Source organism: Macrobrachium rosenbergii, chromosome 13 (assembly GCF_040412425.1).
Source record: "Macrobrachium rosenbergii isolate ZJJX-2024 chromosome 13, ASM4041242v1, whole genome shotgun sequence".
Classification (NCBI taxonomy): domain Eukaryota; kingdom Metazoa; phylum Arthropoda; class Malacostraca; order Decapoda; family Palaemonidae; genus Macrobrachium; species Macrobrachium rosenbergii.
The window spans coordinates 17,747,024-17,773,695 of record NC_089753.1 but is presented as its reverse complement, the minus strand read 5'-3'; the positions used below and the strand labels follow the sequence as shown (position 1 = coordinate 17,773,695).

Sequence of the window (26,672 nt, the reverse complement as noted above, 5' to 3'; positions counted from 1 at the left end):
CAGCCCAAAAACCAAACCTGTTTCTATGACAAAACTTTAATTACAATAAGTGCAAAGGCACAATTTACTGATTGTTTTATTATGAAGAGAAATATTACCCAGTCAGACAACAAAATTGGATATAAAGAGCCATGACTGCTTGAGATTCAAAGTAAAAACTGAGAGTACTGATATGCTATACTTAGCCTTTTAGTTCTGGAAATACAGTATATTTGTAATTTTGTTTGTTACTATCTCTTTCCATTCAAGTATGTATGTTTCTACAGTAAGTTGTCTGATATAGTGTATTTTGAATATATAAAAAGAATTTTCATCCCCAAAACCCCAAAAATGTTGAAGGGTCACATGATAATTCCAATCAGTAAGTAGTTTAAGATGCAAAGTTAGCTTGCATGACCTTTGCTAATGTTACATATATTGCTGACAGTTATCAATCTACAACACGTCACAGGTAAGAGCAAAGTCACAGCAAGGGGGACTGTACTGTGAACATTGAGGTTTTTCCATACTAGGACGTTTGGTATTTTAACGGCCTTTACTGTACTAAGATAAAATTAACGACAACCTCATAATATCTGGAGAAGCCTCAAAACCTTTTCATTCTGAGAAAGACCACTGTTTGTTATTAGAGTGTTTTGTAGAAAAAAAATTCAATATCTCCAACTTCCTCATGTTAGCATGGCCCTAATACAAAATGTTTTGGGTTTTGTATGCAATAAGTTTGGAAACCATTTTAAATTCTGAATAAAAAAAATGTATTCAAAGTATAAATTTGAATACCTGGACCTCAAGGATCTGAATTGTATGGAAATCTGAACATATTTTGCTGCTTTTTTATACTGAATATAATGAAGAAAAAAGAATTTGAGATAAAAACTAATAAAAATAAAAAAATAAAAATCTCACTATTTTCTACTCCCATTTGCTATAACTGATATAAATAAATATAACACCAGTTAAAGACATAGGAATGATGAAAACAGTAAGTGGTAGTGGCAAAGTACTTTACTCCCCATGATGGCTGAAATGTACCATTCATAACTGTACACTGTATAAAATTTGCATACTGTACATTATATCCGATCGGGTAGTGTTTCGATCATAACCAAATATACAGTGAAAAAGTGGGGATATGTTCCAAGTGATAGTATCCGACCTACACTATACCCCTATACAGTACTGCCATATCTTGGAATAAAATGCAACTGAATACTCTATCTTCTACATAATTTATACCATTAAATAAAAATAGACTTGCATACAGCTGATTAAGAATATTAAAAAACATACAAAGATTCAGGGCACAGCAGGATTCCACTCCAAGTGCTTGCAACTTGCTCTAATAACAATTTAGCAACCTATCATTCCTTAAACCAGATATGATAGAATATCATCTAATCACCTAATAGCAAATGGCAAAAGTCTGTAAAAGAATCTTGATTAGAAACATTTTAGAAATTAAATAAATATTCAGTACTCACCATAATTAACATCCCGTTCATGCAAAGTTGTCAAAAATTCTCCCCTTGCACTTCCCTCCTCTCCTCAGATTGCAATGAGGCTACAATTCCTCATCATCTATACTGACCAGCACTAGTGACAACAACAGGGGACATCAGCTTCCGATTTTCCTTGGTACTGAATATAAAAAACAAGGGCAACAGTGTCCTCTACAGCCTTGATCTCAGATGCAGTTCTATCTTCTCATGCAATGAAGTCTCGCTGGAAATCCTTTGGAAGAGCCCATGTTCAAAACTGCTTGGGACTACCCAAAATCGCAAATCCACTAAAACATGATCTCCAGCAATATTTTCACAGCCTCCCTCTTGGCAGTAGCATTTAATGCTGTTAAGACCTAAACATTGGGTCATTCCTTAATTCTTTCAAACCATGAGTTTAGAAGTGTCTCCCTGTAACCTGGGCCTCCAGCCCAATCCTTGAATTTGACAAGTAAAGCTTTACTGTTAAAGATATCTACAGTACTGGCAAATTAAGGATTTACAAAGCATTACTTGAAATAATCAGCAACTTCAAGAAGTTGGTTAAGTTATCTCCTCATTAGTCCTACTTCCAGTTCATCTTCCCACTTTCTCCTACCAGTACAACACTTACATGTATCAACATAATGCCTTCTAGAGGCTGATGCAACAGAGGGCTAATTATGGGTAGCAAATACCTCCTTCTATGTGTAATACTTTCTTGACATCATGCCTCTATGACCTTACAAAGTCCTTCAGGTTGAAGTCCTTCCAAAACTCCTGTAGCAACTTATCACTGGGGTCTTCACCTTCTGTTACATCAACCTCCATGCTAACCCAGTCTTTACCAGAAAAGGCACTTCCTTGGCCTGTAGCCGATTGCATCTGATCATTTAAGATTGAACAATAAGACCCTTTTAAACATAACTGTACCTGCTGTAGTAGGTCCTCGTCTTATGGCGGGGGATCCATTCCAATGCTGTGCCGTAAATTGATTTCCGCTGTAAGTTGGTGTTTTGCCGTTATCCGTGCTTACGGTGCCATAACTTATGTTGCATTAAGTTACAGCTCCATAAGTGCCATTAACTTGATGCCTATTCTTGCTGTTAGTGCAGTCAACGGTGCTTACAACACCACAACTTGAAACAACATCAAGTTACAGCGCTGAAAAAGCGCCGTAAAATCGAATCTGCTGCAAGTTGGTGACACATTGTATTTGCAATATAAAAAAAAATTACAGCATTTCTTACAATGGATGGGGTTAGGATCACTTTAAAGTTAAGTTCTTCCACCAGTATGCTCCTTCTGCCTTAACAATCAGTAAATTGTTACTGTAACAGCAACCCATGCCTTACTATTCAACTTCCAATGAAGAACCTTTCTTATTTAAATATTTTAGATCTCTAAGGATTTGTGAATAATCAATGGCTTGACCTTACATCTGGTTGCATTCACATACATTATGAGCATGATATAATCCCTGGAGGGTCTGTGGCTTCTGGTAGCCTTTTCCTCCTCCATAAAACAGGTAGATATGGGAAATGTTTCCAATTAGGACCAGTCTCATTCATAAAAATCACAGCCACAGAAGATCCCCTTCTCCTATTACTTTTCTGCACTCTGCTATACAAGCCTTACATTTAACACTCTCTGCTTCTCCATGAAACCCTGAATGCCTTAAATACTTTCAAAGGCACAAGTTTAAGCACCAACCTTTAACAGCATTAAATAACATGATAATATTTTTTCACAAATTTGCCACTTTCACATAAAATTTCATGTGCTTTAGAGCATATAGTTGCCACACCATGAAAACTAGCAATATCCGCAATCTTTTGCCAGGTGTTAATTTGGTGTACACATCCGTCTGCTCCAGTGGCAGATGGTAGAGTTTGGTACACTTGGCTTTACTCAGACTTCTTATCAGGTACTGTTATGATCCAACAAAAACAGGTTTAAGACACTATTATTATTATTATTTGACAGTTGTTATTAATAATATTATTATTAATATTATTATTAATTTTACTTGACACCATTATCATTAGTACTATTGCAAATCTTCTTCACAATCCCGTGAATGTTTATAAAATACAAAATCCACATTTATGTAAAGTACTGTATTTACAAATAATAATACCTGACCACTCCACTAATTTATCTAGCTCTAACAGGGCTGGCCTGAAGGATTTGTCTTTATTAACAATAATCTCCATGGTAAACATACCACCAACTTTACTACAATTATCTATTTTAAGAGACATTCTGGAAGATAGAATACAAACTAGTAACTACTGTGATCTTAGAAGGAAATTTATACAGGCAGTCCCCGGTTTACAGCGGTTATTCGAGGTTACAAATATATTCATCAGAAATTATTTCACAACTACGACGCATGTTCGGGTTACGACACCATCCGGACGGAAGAAATATACCCCAAAATGGCAGAATAATCATAATTTGAAGGTTTTTGATGTAAAACTCAATAATAATGCAGTTTACATCGTTTTCAATGCACCCAGAGCATTAAAAGTAAGGTTTTCTTACGATTTTTGACGATTTTCGACGATGTTCCGGCTTACGACGATTTTCGGGTTACGAAGGAAGAACGGAACCCCGTCGTAAACCGGGACCGCCTGTACTTGATCATTAACCACAACTGCAAAATGTTCCTCAACTTACTTTTTGGTGAACATTTGGGATAGAATGGTTACCTAACAGATACTAAATTCTACTTGTTACTTAAATCTCCAATTATCTTTTTCATTTCCCACCCATCAATCATTAAGTTTTACTGACTTCAGGCCCAATGTTGCTGTCCTTATATATGTAATTGGTTTCTCTGTACCACATGCTAGAACACTGTCAATGTGTTTCAGTACTAAGCAAATTTTTATAAAATTAAATAAGTATTTTGACATTCCAAATCACACACTGGTAGCTTAATGGACCAAGCAAAATTTTTCCTTTAGTACTTGAATATGCTTGGCTCAGAAAACCAACAAAATTAATAAATCAAAACAAGTTGAAATTAAGTGAAAGTTTTTTTTACAGATGATGTACCTGGAAGTCAGAAGCTCAGGGATTGACATTTACATGACAACAAGTGACAGCATCAGAGTTTCATGGGGTAACAATTATCTTAAATTTTATTTTTACAAATAATTGTAATTCTATAGTATTCTTATATGAACTAATGCTAACACATATCAAGGGTGAACAGCCTCCAAGTGGATTTCATTAAAACAACACCCGTTTTCCCAATTAATTTTACTTGTAAATTTTTATTGGATACAAGTAGATATCTATACAATTACTTACAGAACTATGACGGTATACTGAACAACACAGATATGACAGAGGCTCAGTAAAAGAAAACCAAAATGTAATACAAACTAGTAGAGATTTAATGATAAGTACAGTAAGCTGGCATAATCAGACTAATTTTGGACATGTTTATGTACAATATAAAGTTTTTGCATCAAAATTTCATATGAGAAATTTCTAGAAATAATGGGAATGAATGTAAATAAATCTCAAAATATTATTGCATTTTAATACATCTGACTTTCTGGACTTAATTGTCTTACTAAAAAATAAGGAATCACTGAATGAAAATATTTAAAGATATGGGTATACTGTACCTTAATAAAAGATATTATTTCTAAACAAGCATAAATATGACACTGAAAGCAAAATTTTGCTGAACATAATTTTTTTATAAAAAGGCAACAGAAATAAACTTCTACAGAAAAAAGATAAAGTTCTTGCACGACGAAACTAGACACTCGTGATATAAACAACCAGGGAGAGAAAATTTGTAAATTCCAGGGATAAATGCAATTTTTCAGAGGTTTAATATACAAAAACACAACAAGGTTCTTTTAATGTGGCCTATGATGATTCACATCACCACTCTAACAATCAATAACAAATACAATAAGCCTAATAAAGTATATGACAGTAAATAAAGGATATGACAGTAAACCCTAGAAATTTTCAGTGTTGCCCTGCAGTATGGAGTGCATGTAAAATCCTATGGCGATGAGTTTTTCTCATTCGTGGTGAAATCTAGGAATTGAAATTTATTTGTTTATTAAACCGACTCTTTATGACGAGAATATATATGACTTTTCACATTACTTTTCTGAGTTGAACGGTAAGAGCAGAAGTTGCAAGCAAAGGGTTTCTCCCCCGTGTGGGTAAAAGCATGTCTTTTAAGGTGATCGTTTGAATTGGACCTGTACGGGCAATGTGGGCAAGCAAATGGCTTTTCCCCAGTATGTGTGGTAATGTGTTTTTGTAAATTAGTAACAATCTTTGAAGAGTATTCACAAAACGGGCAGCAGTGTATCTTCTTACGACCAGCCAATCTCTTCCTTGGATAAATGGCTCCTTCATTGCTCTGGCCACCTCCGTACAACTCGACCTGTGGGGGATGTCTAAACTTACTTTGGTTGTATAAGTACTGCACAGTGCTATTTAAGCACTGCTCTATTAAATTAATAGTTTTAATTTATATATATGTATATACAGTACATACAGTATATATTTGTATTTGAACAAGTATTAATAGAGCTGTCATTAAACATCTCTTTACAAAAGGTTGTACAACTACGCGAGCATGTTAATGTTTAGTTTTCTTGAATATGAATATACAGTATTATATTTTCACACAATTTTGCTAAGTACATTAAATACACTGTGAAGAGAATATAAAGTACAATACTTTAAAAGGCTAATATCCATTATATTTTCCTACATAAACAATTTTCAGTATTTAATAACTAACAATCAGACCTCTTATCCCTTTATAATGACAATCCACTTTAAAAATCACTTTAATGCTACACTGTATACACTTCATTAAGTACAATATATTTTGCAGCACAACCACAGCAATTATACACCAAAAATGGTTACACTTACTTGTAAGCCTTTCTTTTTCATATCACAAAGATGTAAGAACGACTTTGTAAATCACAAAGAGGGTGGCATCAATGATTAACTAACATGTGATTTTTGACACCAGTTTTATGAGTAGACCGATAGGGGCAGAGGCTGCAGGAATATGGCTTTTCACCAGTGTGCACTAATTTGTGTCTCTTGAGGTGATCTTTGGAATTAGATCTGTAAGGGCAGTACTGGCAAGAAAATGGTTTCTCACCAGTATGAGTGGTAATATGTTTGTGCAAATTAGTTGAAATATAACTTGTATAAGGACAATATGGGCAGGTGTGCGTCTTCCTCCTACCAGGACGGCTCTTCAGGAAATATGCTGCTGTCTCGCTGGGCACATTCTGAACATCTTGGCGCATCACAACCTGTTGAGATGTTTTAGTTTACAGTACTCAATGCAAACACAACTTCAGGAGGATGAAACATTCATAATACTTACTGAGGCTGACATGATCCTATACAGTACAAACAAATGGTAATGAAAGCACACACAATACTAATTACCTAAAGTAATTATTGGGGTTCTTATTTTTAAGTACAGTAGTATAATTAATACAGTCTTAATCCAATTCAAATCCTGCATGCAACCAAGATATGACAGTTGTTTTGGCTACTTCGATTGTACTGTATTAATTCTGAAGGGTTCAGTAAAACAAACCCTCAAAGTAAATGTGTATATTTTCAGTAGAATATATATTTTCAGGAGAATAAAAACATTAAAGTGTAGGTCACATGCATTTCTATGTCTCTCAGTATGTCATGTACGATCCTCTTGTTACTGAATTTACCTAACCTCCCCGACATAAACCATAACAACTGTTTTCACAATTATTAATTTCATAGCTATAGGCTAAAAACCCAAATACCAATATGTAAATTTTATCAACTTTTGCCAGGCAAGTCTTTCCTTTACTCTCTTCTAGAAAAATGTGTTCTAACAAGTACTGAGGAATTATCTTTCTAAAGGCTCTCTGGCACAAGGATGAATTTTCATACACTCAGCATGTGGCGAGGGATAGCAAAGTCACATGATGCAACAATTAATCTGCTTCTCTGCAGTATAAAAGGGGAGCTATCACAAGTAATGTAATGGTAATGCACTCATGGTAAAACATTATTTGTGGGAAATCTCAGCTAGATATTTGTGGTGATAATTCTTTGAAGCCCTATGCATCCCGTAGGATGATGCAGAAATTGACCGATAGATTGACTGACTGAAATAAAAGTATATACTATACATATATACTACAAGAATAATTAATATATTGGTTCCTGTGATGTTTCCCAGTCTTTACTGCCAAACCCTATGGGTATCCGGAATGAAGAAAATGGTCAATAACCTGTTAACCTGTGACCACGCCTTGGACCAAAATTTTTCTGGGTTGTTGGGATTTAGCTATTAGGAGTTAAGACATTTTGTCACCTGTCAATTTCTCTTGTAAGCTCCTTTGAGGATGAACAGTGGCTACACTATCAAAAAACATGTCTCAACGTAGGAAAAACCTATTTTTGGTAGCCGCTGTAAGTCCTCAAGCCCACCCATTTTCCCTGACGAAAAGGCATGGGACAGGTGAACATTTATCTTGCACAGACCTGGTGTGTAATGAAGTTGGCCGGAACAGGCTGTTGCCACATCTGTGCAAGTAAGACATTGATCCTAAGTATCTGTTGTAGGACAGGAGTCCTTTATACTCTATCAGTGTGCCAACAAGCATTATTCTGGCCAAGACTATCTATAAGAAAATTCTTTGTAATTGGTTGGTCTGTCTTATGGAGCCCTGGGGGGGCCATGAAAGTGTAACTCCTTTGAGGACTCACAGCAGCTACCAAAAATAGGTTTTTCTTGCGTCAAAACCTGTTACATATTCTTTAATGAGGTAGGACTAATCACTCTGAAGGAACTGAAAATAAAACTAGGAGCTACAGAAATGGAAATAAAAGACTTCTGAACACAAAATATATTCACATACTATTTTTCTACAGCAGGACACGAGACAGAAAAAGGAGTTTATTGGTTTGTATATAAATATATTACACTAAAAATTTCATATTTGACAAAAGCTATAAGTATCAGTGAATAAAATATTTGTAAAGAAGTATGTGCACAAAACTGGATATGCAGATTGGTTCTGATGGATTATTTGAAAATGTAGAAATGAAACTACCAATATCTTGACTTTAGCGTATAATAAAATAAATACAATTGATTTTATACGTTATGATTGCTCTGTCATATAGAAGCTTTTGTAGGTGAGCCTGGTATGATTTTTGTTGTTATGAAGAAGGGTTAAAATGACAATAAAATTGTGAAACATTACACCTTTAATGCAATTATAACTTTTCAAGACTAATGATTCAGCTTGGTATTATGTACTTAACATACCTCAGGCTAAGACTCCTGGTGGTCCTGCCTAGCCTAAAAACCCTCAGCTAATCCTACAATTTGGCTGATTGCTCAGAGGGAGGGGAGAGTGGTACTGTTTCCCTTGCAATTCACGGATTGCAAATAGTGTAGTAAGGAACAAATAATAAACAGAAACCTGTATGTGTCTGGTTACTGCATACATCAACTTTTCATTCAAAATTCTTGACTAATTAATTGAAATTTACAGAAAGTTATTTATCCATAATACAGCAAGGGCGTAGTTTGTTTGTGAATCTTCTTCACAAGTTCATACTGGTATATGATAGTTTGATCTGATGACCTGGCACTGGAACTGTTCGCTTATTCAGTGCCACAGGCTCATAATAGTTAGCCATAGTCACCTTTTTTCTATTAAAAAAAGGTCGAGCAGCAGTATTCAATTAAAATACTGCTGCTTGACTAATTTATTAACTACATTACCATATTAACATATCGGGTGTAAAAATACTTCCTTCAGTCTCTCATGTATTAAAGTTCCCACCTAACCTATCTTTAGTCTAGGTCCATTTTGAAAAATTAAACTAAGTGTGCCCTTAGTAACCTTCCACACAATAATTAAGTTCCAGTTATAAATCAGTTACTAACAAAAAAGTTTAAATTTGAGTACTATGAACAGTGAATCTAGTTTCTATAAAGGTAACCTTTCTATGTAAATAAAGCATTATATTTCATTTACCCACTGACAAGGAATTCTAAATGGGGCTCATAGCACTGGACTGGCAGAGCTATCACTTGGGTGAAAGTAAAGTGAATCATGTAAAGCAGAACATTAGAATCAAATTGTGACTGATCAGTTGCAAAATGAATTTCTCAATTAAGATTTGTCTGTATCCATGACCTTTAATAAACATGATACCAAATTCCTCGTTAGGACAAAAGCCATACCCTGTGCTGATGAAATGTTTACCCTCCCTACGAAAAATTATTTAAATTCAGTAATTATACGTAAAAGACAGTTCAAGAAAAACAAAATCCAATGGCAAGACCATACAGAATTGAATTGTGGTGACCTCACAACTTTTGAGTCAGGACACACTTCATTTTTCAGTTTGCACTTCTTCTTGCTAGCTTTTTCATATCAAAGAGATTACATTACTAAGAGAAAATCTAACATCTACCATGATGAGCAATCATATGACTTTTGACACTGCTTTTGTGAGTTGAGCGATAAGGACAGAGGTTGCAAGAGAATGGTTTTTCACCAGTATGAATTAATGCATGCCTTCTAAGGTTATCTTTGGAATTAGACCTATAAGGGCATAATTGGCAAGCAAAAGGTTTCTCTCCTGTATGAGTGGTAATATGTTTATGCAAATTAGTTGTAATATAAGTTGCATATGGGCAAAATGGGCAGGTGTGCATCTTCTTCCGACCATGGCAACTCCTCGGGTAACCTACTGAAGACTTGTCGAGGGACTCCTGAGCATCTTGGTACACCGCAACCTGTTGAGATGTTTTAGTGTACAGTACTTTGCATACACACTACCCAAATTAAAGAAGAAATTATTATTATTATCATCATTATCAGTTTAACTACACCACTAAATTATGGTTCCTATCTCTAAAGCTGGTCAAGGCCGATATGAACCCACTGCAACGCTGATAAAATGGAAATCTGAACACCTATACAAAGTAATTACAGTATTCAAATTACAGTTTATTAAAGTCCTCATTTCCATAGTTTAACTCCAAGTGACAGTATTAAGTAAGGTAACCATATTTTATACTGGTTCTCTGGGTAAAGGGATAGCTTATGAGCTATTAGCTAAGTCCAGGCAGTCTGTTTATCAGCAGGGGATCCGTTCCGACGGCAGGATGATAAGCGAAAATCACCAATAGCCGAAAATCGGCGATTTATGGCGCTTATTGGCACCAATAACCAGAGATCAGTGCCTCTGGTAGATATGTATCGGTGCCAATACCTGATTATCGGCGCCGAAAATCGCCAATTTTCATCGCTAGACAAGCTCCGTAAAACCGGATCGCCAATAACCAAGCCCGCTAATAACTGGAGACTACCTGTACGTAACAACTAAAAGTACTTGCCTCCGTGAATATAAAGTTACATGATTTCCCTCAAATTCATGACTCATTTAACGTATACAGGCAGTCCCTGGTTATCGGCGATCCAGTTTTACGGCACTTGTCTAGTGATGAAAATCGCTGATTTCCACTTACCGGCGCCGACATATACCTAAGGAGGCACCGATAACAGAAAATTTTCGGTTATCGCCACACCGTCAGAATGGAACCTCTCCGATAACCAGGGACTGCCTGTGCTACACAACCACAAGCTCAACATCATCTTAAATTTTAACCGTGGAGATTTTACAGTAAATTTTTACTAGAAAGGGTGAAAGCTTTTAAATCATTGAACTGAAAACATGGATCAGAAGACAGGGATCTATGCAAGTTTTATTTTAGAAGTAAGGGCTTATGGTGCTCGTTATCACATGAATACTGTAGATAGAAACCTTCAAAACAAGTACAGTCAGTAGTGAATGGAGTATAACTAAAAATATAAAAAATTACAACAGATCATTCATTTACATAAGATAACTGGCACTATGAGGGGATTTTGTGTGAAAATCAATAAACAAGTAAAAAATGCACCTTAGTTTCTTTGGCACAATTGGGTTTTCTGTACAGTTTATAATGCTGTATGACACTCTCAGCCGCGGCCCATGAAACTCAGCCATGGTCCAGTGGTAGCCTCAGCCACAGACCATGAAATTTTTAGCCACGGCCCATGAAACTCAGCCACGGTCCAGTGGTGGCCTGTGTTTTTGGTACCTATAGCAGTGCCACAAATACGATTACGGCTAACTTTAATCTTAAATAAAATAAAAACTACTGAGGCTAAAGGGCTGCAATTTAGTATGTCTAATGATTGGAGGGTGGATGATCAGCATACCAATTTGCAGCTCTCTATCTTCATTAGTTTTTAAGATCTGAGGGCAGACAGAAAACCTGTGGACAGAAAAAGTTTGGACAGACAGACAAAGCCATCTCAATAATTTTCTTTTACAGAAAACTAAAAAGGGAAGAGACAGTTTTAACAGGATTTTAATGTTGCCAAGATAAGCCTCCTATAGGTGAATGTTTGTAAATAACTGATCTTCATAAAAAAACACTGGTTACCCCAGATCACCTGCATTTTCTTGTCTTGGTAGTTATCCTAATCAGTACAAGTGCCTATGTAAAATCCTTTATCTCTAGTGTGATGCCAGAATACTGCACTTCACAGATCAGTATTAATAAAAAGAGTACTCTTTTGGAGCTACATCTGGTCATAAAGAATTGACGAGTTTGCCAATATATTTTTTCATCTATGAATGACCTTCAAATCTTACCCAATGGATCATATTTCACTTTAAGGAAGTAAGCTGTCTTTATTGTGTCCAGTGAATGACCATGGATAAGAATATCCTACAAGATGGTTTTCACACTGTGAAAATACCATAAAAATTAAGGATGACATTTAGTTAAACTAAAATTGCCTCAATAATGTTTATGTTGGTAAATAACTGATTACATAATGAAAGTAAATATGGAACTAACTCGTGCTTTCTACTTGCTCACCACCTCGCAAAGCTCAATCCCCACTACTTCCAGTATTCCCCTGTTATTTAACATGTTTTCAAGTCTTTCACTTACTTGAACTACACACTGTTACTCGCACAGCAAACTTACAGAAGTGCTCAAAGTTCTTTGGAGTATTCTTTCAGTCACATTCTCAGCTATCTAACTTCTTCAAATTTACCTGTGACTATTTAATTTACATATAAGATCACATCTTTCAGGTAAGGCCTATGAGACCTACACCATGTAACTCACTGGTCATGTTATATTTCTTCATAATAATGTTAATAATTTCTTGAATGCCACACTGGTGAACTGGAGTTACCATATATTGTGTCTAGCACAGTACACTGGAGAAGCAGCAGAGGCTGTGCATCATCCCGCCGCCTTTTATTTTCCATCTACAGCATTCTCTATGGTCTCTTCCAACCATGCTGTCCAACTTACTTGATTACTTGCCCAAATTTTCATTACTGTGCTCATCTATAAAAAAAAATTTTCAGGCCATACTTGTGAGTCCAGAAATGACACTTAGTTGTCTTGTTACTCTATATTAAAATACCACACAGTAAAAAAAAACCTTACACCAACAACATACACAGGAATTCAAAGCCAACAAAACTGGATCAGAAAAAATGCCTGACCTGTCAAAGCCTAAATAAAAGAAGTTACTGATCGAGCTTTAACAATAAGAAAAAAAAGGATTACCACATTTTTTTTAAGCATCAAATGATTGGCAGAACCTTGTACCACTACCAACTTGTTCTGGGTTTTAGAGTCAACTCAGTTTGTGTAATTTTAAGTCATTTACTCTTTTTCATTCCATTTTAGCCATATTGTCAAAATTTATCCAGACACACGGTAGACTGAATTACAGGGCTCTCTAAGAGGCTGAATATAAACAACAGGCTGATAGAACTTTCCACCATTACTGAACCAATTCACAATTTTTATTCTGAGTGCAAGGTAATCTAGATGTGGGAAACTCACACATAATATTCACACAATATCATATAACAAGTGTATTTTTCATCTTGTATTGTTTTATGGCACTTCCAGACCTATATATTCTTTGGAGGATACCAACCAACTTTACACCAAAATCAGTAGTCATGATCCTAAAGGAAGGGAGCTGCTATAAGAGACTTAGCCTAATCAATAAAATTGCAGCTGGATTAAAAGATAGCATTGCAGATAAAATTTATTTGAATGACACTCCACTACAACAATACCACTGAAAGAAAAGTACAGTAATGAAGATATTCACCTACTGGAAAAACATTTACGAACTACATTGCTTGCAACCTATTCTATTCCAAATGAGGATATCGACAACACTATGTTCTATTTACAGTGTGATTAACATTTCATCTTTAACTGATATAAAACTAAGAGTAAAACACTCCAGTCATTGTAACTCTTTATTGAAAACAGAAGCAAAATATTTGCGAGGCAGCAAACATGGTATGGTACATGTGGTAAGGAAACATTTCTTATGCAATTCAAAAATACCCAGTACTGTACAATAATATCAATAATTTGAAATTCAAGAATAGAAGAATTGTAATTACCAGCTATACTTTAATGTGGATATTTGTTTACACACTGCATATATTGTATCATCTCAATATTCATACAGATATTCCATTATATCTGAAATTGCTATGAGACTATGTGGATAACCTGATGGTTTATCCAACTTTTTGAGTTTTATGTCAATGAAGCTTCATTTTACTTTATTTTATTTACATTTCTTGCTTCACAAATATTTCCCAGTACATCTAAGTTAAACTAATTCTATAATACTTCATAAGCAAGGTGCTAAACCTACCCAATTATGTTGAAGTAACAGCTACTTCCAATCAAATAAGGAAAACAAAAGCTCTCATCTCTCACAGACCAAATGTTACAACTTAATTAGATACAAGTCGAAAAAAACTAAAAAGTTAAAGTCAGGAAATTTTCTCCAGTGATTTGAGTTCAAAGTTGCACTATACTAAACCCTTGGAGACTAATGATAAAAAGGAAAAAGAAGAAGACAGGTCTTTTATGGTGTAAAGTTCTTGTAAATACTAATAGTTTGTACTGTATGTCCAAATTCAGTTTGCAAGCAAGATAAAAACAACTTCTCACTGGAAATAATGAACAGCCACTGCTTGTGTTACAAAACACTGAAACATTACTTTACTGCTAGTCTGAATTAAAAAGATCAACTAAATAGCCTGAACTGCAGTGCAGAGCACTAGAGAGTTGCTGGTTGCTGGCTGATTATGATAAGCCTTGAAAATGTTCAAACAGCCCCACTGCTTGAAAGGAAAATGTATGAGGATAGCAAAGGAGTCATAAAATATATGAGCTATGGCATAATTCCTTTGAAGAAATCATCGAACAGCTTTAAAGTTGTGACCATAATATCAGTTATCCAAATTTTGTTGATCCACCTGAGTAGCCTTGAGGAAACCACTAAACTACAGTACTTGAAAACAGAATACTAAATTTTGCCTAACCATGAAAATTTATTTTGACCTTTGGTAAATAAGTAATATGCAAGAGATGGTAGCTTTTCAAAACATGTCCCGTACATGAGTGATCCTAGTATTTATTACTTACCTAAAAATAGTCATCCAAAATGTGTAACTAAATAAATTACAATACTTTCAATTCTTATCTCCTATCACATTTTTTTACAAATTTATTTTCATACAAAAATGAAACAATAAAGGTTCTTGTGTATTGTGTATGCATATATTATCATCTTTATTCAACGCAAAACTCAAAAACTGCATGCATATTCATAAGTGAAGACTAAGATTTCAACTCCTATTCCTTACAATTCTCAAGTAGCCTACAACCTTTTTAAATTAAAAACACTGTCATATGAACTTCCTTTGCCAATCACATCCATAACTTTTTATAATAAGTCTTACTTCACCGTGACATTTTAATCCTCAAACATTTCAGCAACCTTATGCAATGACATCGGTCAACTTAATTTTCTTTTGAAATGTAATGTCAGTCATTTTTAATTAGTTTCCAGCGACTGTGACATTTCATGTGGGTTCTGACTATTTTGACAAAATAGGCTAATATATCAAGTATTTTCATATATATACCTTCCATAAATGAGGTAATTTATCACAGGTTACAGAGGTCTGGAAGGAACATGTAATAACAAATGCTATGTAAATTTCTAAGTAGGAGTAACTTATTATCCTTTCCACTGGTTTTTTTGTGTTAATATGTTTAACCCTCACTTAATATTTATCTTAAGAAAAGGAGGAGGTAGCTGTCTTAACCAAGTTTTAGGATAATGTTATAAGATCCTCATTAAGTGTCATAGAAAATACATTTAGGAATATTAAAGGCCCATGAACCTAATTCAAAACCTGGAGTTAATGAACAGTGTAAAAGATAAAAAAATATTCTGTATATAATATTGTGAAGATGCTAACCCATATACTTTTCTCTCTAAAAGTACTTATTGGCAGGAATACACTGTTTGAAAAGAACACTGAAAAAACTAATGATGAAAAAGTGAAAGGATAATTTAGAGCCAACCCACTTGATACACTACACTATTTGAACATCTAAGCAATTAAAAGCCACAACAGATATTCTGGACTACAACAGCCACACTTCTAATGCTGTACAAGAAAAGTAACCAGAGATTCCATTCAATAAACTATATTCTTTTCATTCTATGTTTGCAATGAAACTAGCTGAAGAAAATAGGTGGTTGTTGACAATCCACCCAAGATGTAATAACGATAAAAATGATCAACGATTAATCACCAAACTTCTAGCTTCAGTCTGCTTACAACAAAGAATGCTGAACCTTCAGCTGGCTACGGTCTGCCTTTTACTGTATTAGCCTCAAGGTGAAAATTCTCCCCAAAAGGAAATTCTTTGATGATATTCACTAGTACTTTGTTATGTACATTTTTATTACAGTACTGCACCTGCTTTCATCACACATAACTTAACAGAAACAGCCACGAAATTAATTCTTGATATACATTATACTGGACTTGTGCAACTGGACTTTGGGCATTTTAAGAAAAAAATTTCTACACATTTTATAAAATCTGTACAAAATTACAAATGAACCTACCATTGATTTTAAAAGGCTGGTAAATATTTTTTCTAACATACATACATACACTAAATGTACATAATTTAGTTTTGGAATCCAGAGGTATGCTAAGAAACACAACACCCTTTTGCGGTATAGATTCATTGTACTATTCTGTCAAAGAAAAACTTGAGAATCTGTAGTACTTATTTGGATTCATTAAGACAAAAACAAAGTTTTCAAAATACCTAAGAAATAAAAGATACTGAAATAAAACATAACGGTAAATAAAACATTACTGTACAGTACAAAAAATTACTTGATATCATTTAAAGCAATAGTTTTCCTGTACTGTATATATTTACTACCAACATTCAGCAAAATTAAATCAGCCAATCATTATGCACTCACAAGATTAATTTTCTGAATATAATCATTTTGTCAATGCTGATAAATCTGATCAGTAAATAACAAAATATAAAAATAAAAAATTAAATTTGGAAGTTACAATTGCGTTATATAATTTACCTATATAATAGTCCCTATTTATGTTTCTGACTCAGTTCCTAATAACAGTATATGTATTTCAAAAATAAACTTGAAGTATTTCAGCTCATCTTTGATCTGTGTGGGCATGCTACAGTCTGAATTTGGCCCTTCTTTATTTGGTATTTTATTTCCCACCCTTTCCTTTATAATTTACTCCCATCAACTGGTCAATATCTTTTGCTGACAGTGTATTTAATTGGTGCTTAATATACAAAAGGTATAAGGTAAATATGATAAATAATAGTGCTTAATAAAGATAGTTTAACAAATGAAAAGGGTTAAGAGATACTTAATATTTTACCCTCTGTGGATTTCACACTGTCAACATCTAAGGTGAGGTGCATTTTAGGCTGTGACCTAAACTTTAAACGAGTGCATAGTAGGTTAAATTCCAACACATAAATATATGCCAACCCCTACCAGTCTCAATTTTTTGTCAACTGCTTAGCACCAGCAATAATGCAAGTGGACTGTAGAGTGGTATAACTGCTAATTTTCTATGTCACTTGTAAATAAAATGCTACACTGAACTTTCTAAGCATCTTGGATACATTTTCACTGAAAAGTTTAAAATAAAAAAATGAAGGAACTGAACGAGTTCCAAACTCACATTACAAAGAAATCAAACCGAAGTCTTTATCCAGTATGTTCCTTCTTGGAAAGAACATGTGGCATTGAGCCCACTGTGAGAGGAGAGTTTCTTTGGTTATTTTCTATTTCACATTTTTAATTTTAAGTGGGAAATTTATCCAAAAATGCTAGAAAATCAAGAAGATTTGAGTCAAATGTGATACTGTATTAACTGTACATAGTTTTGGAGGCTGTGACCAGTGGATCTCATTTGTAAGATTGTTTTGTGCTAAATTATTCATGAAAAAAGATCTCTTATATAGCGCTGCAATTAACAATATTCTATCACAACACAAATACTTATAATTTTGCAATACTTCTTAACCATTGCTAATAACTGGCTAAAATTTTTACGTAGTCAACAATATCCAATTAAAGACCTACAACTTGCCTGTAAGTTAACATGTGAAACAGCTTTCTCTGGCACTTTCTGTTGGGGGACAAAATATTCATATTCTCACTTACTTTATAGTAATATATCTCTACTGAAAATTAAACACCCCATATAATCAACAACTGAAATTCTACATGTAATAGACATGGGGACTTAATTTGCAATCAACCATAATTTTACAAAAACCTCCTGCATCCTTGAAAAGTTTCTTTAATTCTATCTACATTGAAGCAAAGAGATCAAGGATATAACCAACTCCACAGTTCATTCATGCCATCCTTTGCATAGCCTTTACTCTTCTCATACCTTAATATTCCCAAAGAAAAATAAAATAAAAAACAATAGATACAGTGTAAAATGGAAGGAGTCACCTTTATGTACTAAAGTAAGTAGTATGTACCCTGCATCCATTAAATATTAATCTTTTAATGTATAACAGTTAAAAATTTTTTACACCTATCCTTTAACTGGTTAAAGAACTACATTACTCTGTGTAAAAAAGCACAAAATTTTGCAAACTGCTTCTATTTTTGCCAGTTTATTAGAATATCTACTTCTCTAACGTCAGCAAAACGACAAGGGGGTGCTAACTCTGGTGCAGTGAATTTTTCATTAAGGGAAAGCCCACTCAACTCTATTTTTCAATAAATCCTCAATAAATCCCACAGAACACTGTAGTGAAGATACATGCTTCATCTGGAAACTACAGTACACAAACACAGTGTAATATTATATGTGACAATAAACATTACTTACATGATCTGGCTATAGCTAAAGCTATATACAATACAGGTACAGTGTTAGTTAGCGAATCTAAATCTTAAATCATTTGAATGAGGTTAGTAAGTGCTGTAATGGCAGCATAGGGCTTCTTATTGTTGTTGTTGTTCAAGTGTGTGGACATGTGTCGCTTATAATTATTATGACAGTGTGTTGTGAATGGACAATATGAACACTTGAGAAGCTTCCTGTGAGGGATGATGTGGTGGTTCTTGAGTCCCAAGGCTCCTCCATTGACAGTCCTCTGACCAGCACGGTTCAGCACCACCTGTAGGGTACGGCTGTCTTACTTAGAGTTCTCAGAATAGCAAATGTTGTCTTACAGTTATAACTATACTTAACAAACAAGTACACTAGTGTGCCATTTCCATCACACTCACATCTACAAAATAACACATAAAATTAATATGAAAACAATAAAAAAATAACGGTGTGTATACAGTACTGTATACACACCTTAAAACATCCATCCATAATTCTGAACAAAAAGTAAGAATTAATGCCTACTAAACATCATTATAGGAACAAGAGCATTTCAAGATTAACCTGACAAAAGTTAAATCCATTTAGTTTTAAATCTAGTTTTCTTTTGTCCTCTCAATACAACAATTCTTCAAAATAACCTACTTTAACTTCAGTAGTCATATTCCTAAGTAAATCATTACTAATTATTATTATCATCCAAAAATTAGTAATATTACAAATGGCTTTAATGCAAGATATATGGCTAGACTTAAAAATCTGGAAAGTCTACAAGAATCTAGAAAGGAATGATAAGCTCCCATAATCCCATTAAAAAACTTGATTGACTGAGTTAATGTTTTGCAAATCAAGAAGCTGCATTAACTACTACTGGTAAAAAAGCTTTATCAACACCTTATTCAAATATGCTGCACAGTAACATCCCAGTACAAAATAACAATTGTACAGGAAATAGCATTTTAAGATTTACATTTACTAGTGATCTCTCACTTTAACTGGACTATTCCAAACCAAAATTAAATCAATATAAATTATGGGAATTAAATTATCCACTATACATAAAAGAATACTTAGTATAGCAAAACATTCTTTTCAAGATAAACTTTGTATCTATTCATGTCATCCCTTCTTCATACATCCATCAGTTTACTAAGAATCACCATAAAGCAATATCTCGGGTACCATTTTACTGTGACTGAGGGAATGTTACAAGGAAAAATTGAAGAAAAGCTTGCAGCAGTAAACAATGCTTCCATTGCACCCCAAAGCAGTTTCCTACTATAAAAATATTTGTGATTTTATTTATTTATGTTTTTTTTTTTTGCATTCATTTGCTTTTTGAATAAGAAAGTAACTTTACAATATTACTAATGGCTGACCTTTACTAGTCAGCAGTTCCAAATGCAGCAGTCTCAAAAGCCCTGGTATACTATAAAATATATATTTTATACTTTTATACAGTATACCATGTCTTTTACCCACTCAATTGAAACTACACAAAGACTAAACACTGTGATGATCTCCCCAAATATTACTGTATGAGGATTCTTCATATTAAGCAATATTATTAGTATTCCTGGCCATTACCCTACTAAAGCCATTTTAATAGTATTCTAAATGGAAGGTACATCAATTACTTGCAGAAGATAAAAGCATTTGTGGCTTAAGCAAATGAGGACCAACTATCAATGTGCGGTACAGCTGTAGTGCCTAACTTATCCTAAGTCAGTTTGCTTTGCTCCAAACTGATGATGCATATCAAAGGGGAGGGATGCACCTTCGTGCAAAGCAATGGTTTCAATAAATAGTTATAAGGAATGGAGCCACTGCTAAGTGGTACTACATTTGAAGACCGGGAAAACTTCATGTTTTCTCTTTACACAAATCTTTAAATCAATCTATCATTCAAAATATGGAAGTACATGCTGAATAAGCATGGTTTGTATTTTCTAGTAAATACATAAACCTTGATTAGGGGAAATAACACAGTATTGGGCAGAATAAGTTTATTATGCCTAAGGGAAACAAAAGGTAGGCTTCCATTCCATTTCGCTGATAACAACAGGATTTTAAACTGGCTTTATGCAATACAATATCCAACTATAAAACTGGTTTCAATACACTGCAGCATTTTGTAACACTAAGCATGTGACAATCAAACAATAAAAAAAAATGGAAGTAAATGAATGGTATACATAATCCAATATCAGTGAATAATGCACATCAATCATGGCTATTTCCACAAGTAATACAGAAATTCTTAGTGCTGTAGTGAGTTTTCTTAACATGTTATGTCTCTACTAAAAAGAAATTTGAGGAAAGTACAGTACTACAGTATATCATAATAAACTTTGGGTACATGTAGGCCACATTTTAAATGTATCCCTGAATAAATGTATTTATGATGCCATTGCTCTAAAACTTTACAAATGTAAGAAAAAAGCAAAAGAAGTTAATACCTAATGAAATATGAATAAAATGAAAACTAACAGCTTTAAGAGAGAGAGAGAGAGAGAGAGAGAAGAGAGAGGATACCTTAATTTAATATTACTAATTGGTAATATTATCAAAACTGAAAAGACTTCAAAACTGAAAATAAGAAACAATCTATATTTAATTATTCTTTTCTAAGAAATGTTACGACCAAAACACTGATACAAGAAAACAGATATTAGCAGATTGCATATTCAGTGTCAAACCACTCAGCAATGTTGCATGACAGACTATTCAGTAGAGTAGCCATGTTGAAGCAACAAGTGATTTTTCATGACACTTGGGCGAGTGGAAGTGAAAGGGCACTTCATGCACGTCAAAGTTCTTCCTGATGAGTGAACTTTCAGGTGACGCTTCAAGTGATCCTTTGAGTTTGATCTGTAAGGGCACTGGTCACATGCATACGGTTTCTCGCCAGTATGAGTTGATATGTGTTTTTTAAAATTAGTGCCATATGGAGTAAAATATGTACAAAATGGACAATGATGAATCTTCTTGTTGATACTACCCTTCGCAGGTTCAAAGAAGTTTCCGCCTTCTCTGCCAACACACGGGTCATCACGGTTCAGCACCACCTGCAGGGTAGGGCTTTTTTTTACTAAGGATAAATACTGATGCACTGACTGCCATTCAATGTTTTCTCTTCCAACCCAACAGAATTATCCCATGAAATGAAGAATATTAAACTTAGCATTTCACTGGCATAAAGCTGCATGCTCCATGGATCATAAAACTGGCAACAATATTATTGTATATCTGTATAAATCCTTTACAGTACAGTACTGTCAAAAACAACAATACAGTATTAGCACTCAAACAGTATTTTTAAAAATAGTTTCTTGTGCAAAATTCTATTGCAACACTGTACTCCTTTCCCAGACATCTACCTTACCTTCTCCAAACTCACAGAATATTTACTACCGTTATGGAAAATTTATGTTTGTGTGATGAGTGTGACATCCCAAACAACTTCAGTAACATTTTAGAAAGTAACAGTGCCTTTATTTTTCTATTGATAAGTCAAGAAAATGAAAAAAATTGATAAGTCAGAAAATGAAAAATATATATATATAATATATATATGCATATATATATATATAAAATATATTATATATATATATATATATATATGCATATATCATGAAATAATAACAAATTTTCTCAGATAGGTTTTATATTTTACAGATACAACAGAATATTTGTTTTAACAGAACCTTTCACTTTGGTAAAAGGAACAAGGAAAATGATCTTGTTCTTCCTTTGGGTGAGGGACCCATAATTATGGTATACTCTAAATCTCATCCATGTCATTTGTTAAGAAACTATTACAACGATGACCCAGGGGTCAACTAATGATGTAGGAGGAAGGCTCTTGATGTACAACCTATAATTTACATCTACAAAACACAGAATTTGCCAGAACTCTTTCCAAGTTTGTATAAAATACAAATTCCTGCTTAACAGCCAGCAATAACATTTTGAGTTCTCGGGTTTCATGTCCAAACTACTGAAATCCCACATTGCAAGCTGCATGTTCAAAATGCAATGCATCCTACACTATTATTTATCACTTACGGTTCTGAAAATCAATTAATAAAATGATGAAAGAAGTATTAAATAGTAGACAATATAGCACGTGTAAGTACTTTACCTTGCAAAGATTGCATACAGAAAAACATCATTATTGCTGTCCCATAATTAATTTCGGTCAATATGATCTTTCCTTAGGCAGCTCATGTCCTAAAAGTGTAACTTGAAGCCCTTTACTGATTCCCTTAAAAACAAGTTGTTATGAACATGTTTAAGAGGATTGCTACAAAATAAAAAAAAACATAAAATATCCAATTTTATTGTTTCCTTAAACAGCCAGCAATTACAAAAAGAGTTTGAAGTTTAGAGAGAGATGGATATACAATTTTTCTTCTGAAAAATTTCAACAGAATAAGAAACCTCAGTTTCAATGTCAAGTATTTCTCCTTTTAACATGGAGCAGAAAAGCCAATGAAAACCCATGCCATAAAGTCACATGGGAAGTCCTACTTCTTCACATTTTAAAAGTGTTAAGTGTAACCACAATGACAGTTAAAGGCAATAATACAGTAACAACTCCCTAAATGATATGATTCTTTTAAGTTTTTTTGGAGGAAGAAACTACAATATATGTCAACTGGCTATTTCAGAATACTTATAAGAATGGGGGGTTACTTTGTACAAGCCTCCCAAAATTGTTTTATCTTCTAAATCAAATTCCTACTTTTACAGTACCTCAAATACTTTTAATGTTACTTAAAGTGTGAAGAACTGTTCTCATACTATACAAATTGCAATGTATTTTACTAAATTATGCAAAGCTAAAATGTGAACCAATTTCCCTTCAGTAAGCCATACAGAATATCTTGTTCCAATTCCCTTTATTGGTAACTCATTATTAGGATCTCCCTGTTAGCAATGCTTCTCACAACCATAACTGCTGTGCTCAAGATATTATTCCCAGATATGAAAGCCTTTAGAAACTTCTAACTTATCGGTCACAACCTTTAAACATGAAAAATATTCTTAGGAGTTAATTGGTTACCACTGTATTATTTATAGACAGTTTAGCCTGTTGAAAACTTAGATTTTGATTTTTCTCCCTATTCTTAATTTGATGAATAATTCTTTCAAGCTTTTATGATGTATTTCAGTATTTTCTCCTATTTCATGAATTCTTAGCAAAATAAATCTCCAATTCAAAACTTTTCTATTGGTAGTAAACTTCAAGATATAACAAACACAAATTAAAGATAGCAGTTGAATTTCCCATCATAACTCTATGTCACATAAACAGCAACCATATGTTCTAACTTTAATTCAGAAGTCCAGAGAGCAGTAAACAATACTAAATGTTAAATGCATTCTGGTAAAATATTTAACAGAGAACATATTGTTGGGGGGTGAGATATCTTTGCAGTGAAAATTCAAAAGTAATTCAAGAAAAATAACCATGCATAACCTAGATAAGAGCAATTTTACAGGAAGACAAATATGGTGGTAATTACTAAAGCTCCCTCCACAAGGAATGGTTAAGCTACACCCTCCTCATGTACACATTTTTTAATTGATGTATAATATTCAAGACTGCATACTTATGTATCTACCTACAACTTTAATAAATATATAGTTTATGTTGTCATGGTGTAAACTGCACAAGAACAATCACCTCAACCAGGAAACATGATTACTTGAAATATGATTGTTCAGGTCTGCCACACTTTCAGCAATATACATGCAGTATGGGCACCTAGGGGAGTGTTTTCTTAGATGTAATTCCAAACCTTGCTTGGTAATAGTACGATATGGACATTCTGGACACTTGAATGGCTTCTCCCCTGTGTGCGTCATTAGATGGTTCTTAAGGTTGGTGGTGAAATAAGAACTGTAACCACAATACGGACACTTGTGTCTCTTTCTGGACATGGCTGCTGGTTTTTGAGCCACTCCTCCAACGGGCTTAACTCCTCCACCAGCCAGTCCTACCTGTCAAGGGTATCAGACAATTAACCAGGATCAAAAGATCACTAACATTCTTAAAAATCAACTTACACTGACAACTTTCCTTAACAATTACTCAAGCTCAGTCTTTAAAAAAAATACTGTATCAGAAATTACACTTTTCCAAATTACAACCTGGTTCATAATATATGTGCCACCTTTTTTACTTATCCCTTGTATCAACACAAATTTACACACATAATCCAGCTAAAAAAATAAAAAATCTTCCTTAAGATACAATTATAAAGACAAAACTGAAATGATGAGGCTTTCTAATATACCTTGTTATGTTTGAATGCTGTACATACCTACTAAAGATTTATCTTCAAATTAGTTCAAAAAACCTATTTTGCCCCTGAGTGATGCATCCAAATGTGACTTTTCAAGTTTCCTTTCTGAACCGAGCGATGAGAACAATATGGACAAGCATATGGCCTTAATCCAGTATGAATGCACATATGCTTCACTAAGTGATCCTTGGTAGTTGAGCGATAAGAACATACAGTACAAGCAAATGGCTTCTCTCTTGTGTGGGTTCGCAAGTGATTTTTCAAATTTGTTGTGACACTTGAAGAGTAGGAACAGTATGGGCAAGTGTGTTTCTTAGATTTATCCCTGCCAGAAGTGGCAGTGACGTCCTGTCTTGGCCATATGCCTGTGGTAGAGATATCCTTCCTGGCAAACGGCTGCACTCCATCACTCGTCTTGACCTGTGGAGGACGCCCAACTTATGAACGTACAGTAACATGTGTTTAATACATATATGAACTATTAGCTACCATTAAAGAATCCTGACAAGTATGGACAGTGCTTGCAATCTGTACAGTTGAATAGTGTACCTCTTAATTTATAATTAAATGGAAATGAAGCCAACTTTTAAGAAAACAAACAAAGAGACTTTTTCACATGAATGAACTTATCTGATGCTTTGAAGAAACTCAAACGAGTCAGATACAGGCAGTCCCGCTTACTGGCGGCATTGGTTAACGGCGATCCAGTTTTATGGCGCTTGTCTAGTGACACTGTTAACTGGATTTTTGTGTCGATCTCCGGTTAGTGGCGCTGATATCCAGTTAACAGCACTGTTAAGCGGGTTATTAGTGCTATTAATGCCAATTTTTGGTTAGCGGCAATTTTCATTTAGCGGTGCTCGGCCAGGAATGGAACCCCCGACGGTAACCGGGACTGCCTTATACAGTACTTTCATCTCGGCTAAAAGACTCTGCAGGGGCTTTTAAGAACTTTTATCCAGATGTCCTCATTATTTACAAAAGCAGCTTAACCAGACCAGTTAGCTCTTACATTTTACCAATATTATTATTATTGTTTTAATAATAATATTATTATTATTACTGTATTATTATTATTATTTACTATTATTATTATTATTATGTATTTATCTAAAAAAAAAAAAAAGCAAAAATTTTTTGCTTTCGTATGACCTCCAAATGTTGAATGGAAAAATAATATATATTGCTAATGACCACAAAATCCCATGAAAAGTTTATAATTAAAAAAAAAAAAAAAAAAATTCAAGAGATTTCTTCTCTGATTTGTACCTAAGACAAGTCATTTATAGTAGGCTGAAATTACACCAGTATTTAAACATGTATTTAAGGTAAACCTTGAGTGGCTAAAAGGCAATTCTTTGACCCTAGCCAAATTTCTTCACATTTAATTTTTTACTGTCCCTCTTGGTCTTGACTTATCAAGCTGTCAAATTTTTTGTTGTCCTGCTGCACTCTCCACTTCTAAAAAAAAAAAAAAATACTACTGCACTTTGGCTCAGCCTTAGAA

The 26,672-nt window shown here is 34.1% G+C and overlaps 1 protein-coding gene across 22 annotated transcripts in view; it reads right to left on the bottom strand.

The window, feature by feature from the left end:
* Positions 1 to 26,672, bottom strand: part of LOC136844932 (zinc finger and BTB domain-containing protein 24-like) — a 202,656-nt gene that overhangs the window by 53,636 nt on the left and 122,348 nt on the right. For 2 of the 22 annotated variants that reach the window (XR_010855016.1, XR_010855017.1), the window contains exons 6-7: positions 6,408 to 6,802; positions 4,733 to 5,907 (exon numbers count right to left, since the gene is read on the bottom strand). The exons of 12 other annotated variants lie outside the window; for them this stretch is intronic. Coding sequence is in view for 8 of the 10 variants with exons in the window: in XM_067114305.1 (XP_066970406.1) it covers positions 25,220 to 25,585 (366 nt within the window). In the remaining 2 variants the exon portion in view is untranslated. Of the gene's footprint in view, positions 1 to 4,732; positions 5,908 to 6,407; positions 6,803 to 7,097; positions 10,306 to 13,632; positions 19,138 to 20,842; positions 21,920 to 23,177; positions 24,861 to 25,183; positions 25,586 to 26,672 lie in introns of those variants that run through there. 8 more of the 22 variants (XM_067114305.1, XM_067114307.1, XM_067114317.1 and 5 more) reach the window with 6 other exon arrangements.